This window comes from Oryzias melastigma, linkage group LG2 (assembly GCF_002922805.2).
Source record: "Oryzias melastigma strain HK-1 linkage group LG2, ASM292280v2, whole genome shotgun sequence".
Taxonomy (NCBI): domain Eukaryota; kingdom Metazoa; phylum Chordata; class Actinopteri; order Beloniformes; family Adrianichthyidae; genus Oryzias; species Oryzias melastigma.
Genome location: NC_050513.1, coordinates 915,923 through 921,803, shown reverse-complemented (window position 1 = coordinate 921,803; position 5,881 = coordinate 915,923). Strand labels below are relative to the sequence as shown.

General features: G+C 42.7%; 2 protein-coding genes across 4 annotated transcripts in view; both read right to left on the bottom strand.

Moving 5' to 3' along the window:
- LOC112160147 (neural cell adhesion molecule 2) overlaps window positions 1-5,881 on the bottom strand; it is a 615,672-nt gene that overhangs the window by 109,362 nt on the left and 500,429 nt on the right. The window lies entirely within an intron of this gene.
- LOC112160158 overlaps window positions 1,485-5,881 on the bottom strand; it is a 6,488-nt gene continuing 2,091 nt past the window's right edge. The window contains exon 5 of the mRNA XM_024294551.2: window positions 1,485-1,694. Coding sequence (XP_024150319.1) covers window positions 1,587-1,694 — 108 coding nt within the window. The 3' untranslated portion in view covers window positions 1,485-1,586. The remainder of the gene's footprint in view (window positions 1,695-5,881) is intronic.

Sequence of the window (5,881 nt, the reverse complement as noted above, 5' to 3'; positions counted from 1 at the left end):
CGGAACAGCCGTGCTCAGCCTCCAGTCGATCAACAGTTTTCGAAATTCCCACTTTTTTCCGCGTCATTGGGTTCGTTCCACCAGCTGATGATGACGCCATCGCCTTTCGCGAACTCTTCTCCGGTGTCGCATTGTCGACAATGAGAAACTGAAAACCAGACACTTAATGACACTGAGGTTGATTAACTAAATGAAAACAGCTGTGGAGGATTTAACCTGAAAATGGTGAAACTGACAGGGGAACACAAAACCAGATCACAGAATCATGACACCATAGTTCAACTGATGAACAGCAATGGAACATTTCTTAATCACACAGAACTTAAAAACAAGTTTCAGTTAGATTGCACAAATACAGAATATTCAAGAATCATTAAGGCAATTTCTCCTAAACTGATTCAGTTGATTAAATCAAATGTACAACATTCCTTGATTTATCTCAGCTCTCATCCTCATTGACTAATATTGTTCTTCTGTCTGACATAAAGTGCAATAATACACTTTTAAGAGCATCCTTGTTGTAATGTGGTTAACCATTTTTAGGTGATTCATATAAATAGCTTTTAACAAAAAATACAGTTGCATTATTTACATATCCTAATATTCAATTTGGTCGTATTTACAAAGACAAGAAAATTTAATTTTTGTTTAGCAATTTAGTAATTTTTTGTAATTTTTTTTATTCACAAATGTCGATTTTTATAAGACAGTCAACATTTTTTGTCTTTTAAAAATGACATATTTTTTGTGAATCTCTAGAAAAGATAAAATATAAGAATGCCACGAAACTTTTAAATAGTTGGTCAGTTTACCAGAATTTTTGTTTCCCTTTAATTTATGGATCATCTTGTCGATAAAAAAGCTAAAGGTGACAGAGTTGGTGACCTGACCCTGAAGAACTGAGAGCAGAAACACAGCATCACTGTGGAGGACCATCAACCTAAACCTGCTGCGACTAACAGGAAACAATGATCAAGGAAATCCTCACAGCTCATTGGTTGATCAGACTCTTGGAGCCAATCGGAATTCTTCCCTTCTCCTTTCTCCTACATTTGTCCCTCCCACCAGAGTTATGGAAAGATAGTGTCTCAGATTTTGGACGTCACTTCCCCTTGATGATGCCACTAATACTCATCGACGCTGAACCCTCGTGAGGGTGGAAGAATATTAAAAAATAATCTTTCGGACACCACTTGCACTTCACAAGCCTCTTAAAATGGAGGAGTATGGAGGAGGGAAGAATTGGGATTGGGTCTTAGACCAACTCTGACTTTAGCCAAGACCCACAGAAACGATTGAGGGGGGCATACTTCCTTAAAAAGAGCTTCAAGTAGTGGAAGAGGAGCATCTTCAACAGAGAAAGTGATGCAGCGATGAGATCAGGAAGCTCAGACAGGAAGTCAGATGCAGCAGCAGGTCCAACACTTCCTGTGTGAAGCTGCAGCATTAAACAAAGGCTGAGGGTCAAACAGTAGAAGCAGAACCACCTTTTTCATTAGAATTTATTCTGCTCAGGTTTGTCATTCAAACAGAAACACACCGAACTTCTTCAACAGAGAAAGTCATCTGTGTGTGATGTACGGCTGTCAGGTGAGGACGCTGCTGATGGTGCTGCAACTGTGGGCTCTAGAGGATAAATACAGAACGTTCTCCTTCTGCTGGAACACGTCGTACGGCTCGATGTCCTCCACCACCTGAAAGAAAACAGGTGGGGTTTATAGTTTTTTTCATTTGTAAATTAAATTTTCTTGAATCATTCATTTTAGCTCTGAACTTAAATAAACTTAGTGACGACAAGAGACTTTTCCTCCGTAGAATGACTCAGTAGAGGTGCCAATGATGCCATTCTCACAGTGAAACAACCACATGGCTCCGTCATCTACTCATTTATTCACAATTCACCAGCAGAAAGAAACAACATTTCCTGTCTCTAAGCAAAAGTTACTGACTTCAAAGTAAAACCATGAATTGTTCTGTAAATTTAAACGTTAACATTGTTGGCGTTGAACCAAAACTGCGTCACATAAATGGCGTTTACATTCTGGCCCCTAATGGTCAATGCGCAACATAATAATTACCAACCGTCCACCCAGACGGTCAGGCGGGCCGGTGAGGGAAAATTTACTTACATAAAGTTTGTGTCTCTAAAGCTTAACAAAAGAACCACAAAAACCAGAGCCATGATAGATTCAGGGGCAGCGGGTAATTTCATTGATCAGGGTTTTGCTCGGTCTAACCTCATTCCTCTGCTTTCCTGTGACTCACGGGTTGCAGTTTCTGCTGTAGATGGACCCCGCTGGAGTCTGGGCGGATCCAGTTTCTCACACCGGATATTCATCTCAGTGTCCAGTGCGACCTTCAGGAACCCATACATCTCTTTGCCATCAACTCTTCGTAATGTGCCATCATCCTGGGCCTTCCATGGCTGGAAACTCATGACCCCACCTATCATCTGGTCTTCCAAAGAACTCAGCTTTGAATCCACTTCCTGCCGCCATCGTTGAATCCAGAACATCCCCTCCAGTGTTCACAGTCACAGCAAGATAGCTACTACTAACCTCTCAACATGCGAGCCTGTCTCCTGCCTTCTCAATACCATGACCTTCACCAAGCCTTTAATAAACAAAACAGCACCAGACTACCCGTGACTCTGCCATCGATTTACTTCCTGGTGCCGTTCCAGCCAGAGGAAGAGTGTTTCCCCTGTCTCAGCCCGAAACAGAAGCCATGCAGGCTTACACTCAAGAGGAGCTATAAAAAGGCCTCATTCGGCCTTCCACGTCCCCTGCCTCAGCAGGATTCTTTGTAAAGCAGAAAGACGGGGGTCTCTTCCGTCAGGGCTCGAGGAGTCATGACGTCCTCCGACCACCAGAGGCAACCCTCACCAGAGTACTGACTGCATCTGTCCCCTTCCTCCTCCTGCATTCAGTCTCTGTTGCCTCTCTGTGTTTGATCCCTGCCTGTTTATTCGCCTCCTGCCTTGCTCCTTGCTCTGACCCTGGCCTGTTTCCTGACCACGCCCTGCTTTATGTTTACCTGCTCTTCGTCATTATTAAACCTTGTTGCACATGGATCCAAACGCCTCAGCCTTTTCGTCACATTGCTATTTGTAGTGATTTACATTTTCTGCATTGGACAGCATCATGCTTCATATTGACCTCCAGTAAATTCAGTGGTGATTAACTTTAACATTAATTTTAAGACTTTTTTTTTAGATTTCATATTGACATTTGGAAGAACAAAAAGTAAGTCTGAGTATATTCTGACCTTGTTTGGTTATTATTCAACAAACTGAGCTTGTCAATCTTTACTATAAAAAACACTTTTCATGTGTTGCAGATCAGAGCGATTTACAATCAAAAACAAACATAAAATTAAAACCAACGGTACTTTGCCCCTGCATACAGGCAGGAATAAATGAGTAGAATTATGGAATAGACGTAAGGCTTGGCTCTGGCTGTATGCTGGACCCAAATCGCGCCAACAAGAGCGAGCCCTGCGACAAACACCGACCAAACCAGCAGGTCCTGGAACAAAAGATCACCATGTGAAAACATAACCTCATATATGTCAGCGACGCCAAAAAAAAGAAAAAAAACAGCTGTGTAGTCATAAACTTTTGTGTCACGTTTCTCCTACTCACACACGTGCAAAGTTCCATCCACAAACGCGCTAAAATCGGCACAGCTCTCATCTCACCGGCAACCTTTTTTTTATAGTTCGGTACACATTAATTAAATCGCCTGGTCATGAAGACTGACGCAGAAAGTGATGTGTGTTGTGTGAAGCTATAAAGTTTTATTGAAAAAAAAAGAAAAGAACCTGCATGTGTCTATATGAGAGTGCTGCGTGAATGGACCCTTTCCTTAAGACGCCATGAAGAAACAAAGATCATTGTGGGAATGGATTATCACTCTTTTCAAATTCGAAAATATACACAGACTACAGATCAAGAGCTTATTGTTGTCACCCCACAGCGTGCCGCTGTCTTCCCTCCTCGTCTCCCCGGTGGCACCCGGGCCCCAGGTTGCCAACCCCTGATCTAGAGGATCTTATTGCCACTGAAAACTGATCCGCTGACACAGGAAACAGATCTCCTTTTCACATTTGAATCAGTAACTGAGACACTATCATCTGGACTCAGATCTTCTTGATCTTCTCAGTTGCTCACAAATTTGCTTCTGTTTTGACTGAAACCAAACTCTTGTTCTGAGTCATTTTCATCACAAGGCAAAAACTTGAGAACTTGATCATTTGCATGATTAAAATTATTCAAAAGTTTTGAGCACTCATTTAAATGTTCATCAACAAGTTTTGGGTTCTCATCACTTTTCCTTAACTCTGCATTTGTTTTTGATGTCAGTTGTGACAGTTTTGCTCTTCTTGCACCAATGCACAAAGTGTGTGTTTGAACTCCCACTAACCCTAACCCACTCTGTGGTGAGACACTAACCCCCCCCCCGCGGCCTAAGAATGTTCGTTTCTGATACTCATACTGATCTAAAGCACTTTTGATCCTTCTTTGCAAAAAAGAACCAAAATAAAAAAACAAACACCTGCTGCGGATGATATCAGGATATTTTCAAGCTCCTTCCGAGTTCACTGATGCCATTTCTCCATGCAGATGCTCACTACTCTGCTGGCAGCGATTCAGTAGCTGGTGGGACCAGCCTTTGGCTCGCTGTGTGTGCGCGTTTGTCTGTGTAGCCAATGGGCCGGCTTGTGCTTCATATCTGTTCCCCTCCTGGGAAATTCCGGCAGCACCTTCGGATGCAAAAGATTCAGACTTCATGCACTGTGTAACAAATAGAGGAGACCAGGTTGGTTGTCACAATGACGTAATGTTTACAACACGGTGAAAACATCGAGTACAGTGGAAAAGAAGTTTTATTTTGAATGCACTTTATTTTGATGCACTTTCCAGTCATACATGCATGATTTCCAGTTTAGGTCGGTAATAGCCTCAATTTTACAATAAGTGCTCCGACTCAGCTCCGGCGCCTGGCAGCAAAAAATTGAACCCAACAAAACAGATTTGGAGCACCAGAGAGGCGAGATCGCAGAGGTCCAGCATGCAGTGTCCTCTCGCCCTTCTAAAGTTGCATAAAGGCTCTGGCGGTCGCGTCGGAGCTGTAATACTTGCGTGGGAGCGTGGGGTTAGTAGTGCTAATACCAGCCTTCAATATCCTCGCAGCCACTGAATGCCTCACGTCTTGGCAACTTCATAGAGATTTTAACTTTGGTCAGGTTTCTCGGCTCCATGTGGTCGTAGGGTTTTAGCGGGGAAGACGACGTCTTGGTTTGAAGCAGGGGGTTGTTGCTTTACTTAATGTAGAGTTTTCTTCTTATCTAAATTAAGCTTTCCTGTATTGTTCATTTTAACACTGAACTTAAAAAAAACTTAGTTACAAGAGACTGTTTTCCTTGTTAGAATGGCTCAGTAGAAGTGCCAACGATGCCATCTTTACTGGACAGTGAAACAACTGCATGACTCCGTCATCCACTCATTTATTCAGAATTCACTGGCGGAACATTGCATTAAAGAAACAAAACATTTTCAGGCTCTAAACAGAAGTTATTCACCTCAAACTAAAAGAAAACATTTTTTTAAATTTAAATAATAACATTGCTGGCAAAAAAAGTAAAATGTATCACATAAATCTCACGCTGGAGAGACAATGTTTCTCGGCTGGCCTGGGAACGCCTCGGGGTCCCCCCAGAGGAGCTGGAGGAAGTGGCCGGGGAGAGGGAAGTCTGGGCATCATTGCTTAGACTGCTGCCCCCGCGACCCGGTCCAGGATGAAGCGGAGGAAGATGGATATGGATGGATGGATAAATGGCCCTTACACAGAGTTTAAAACTGTTCTGTACCGTCTGTGAA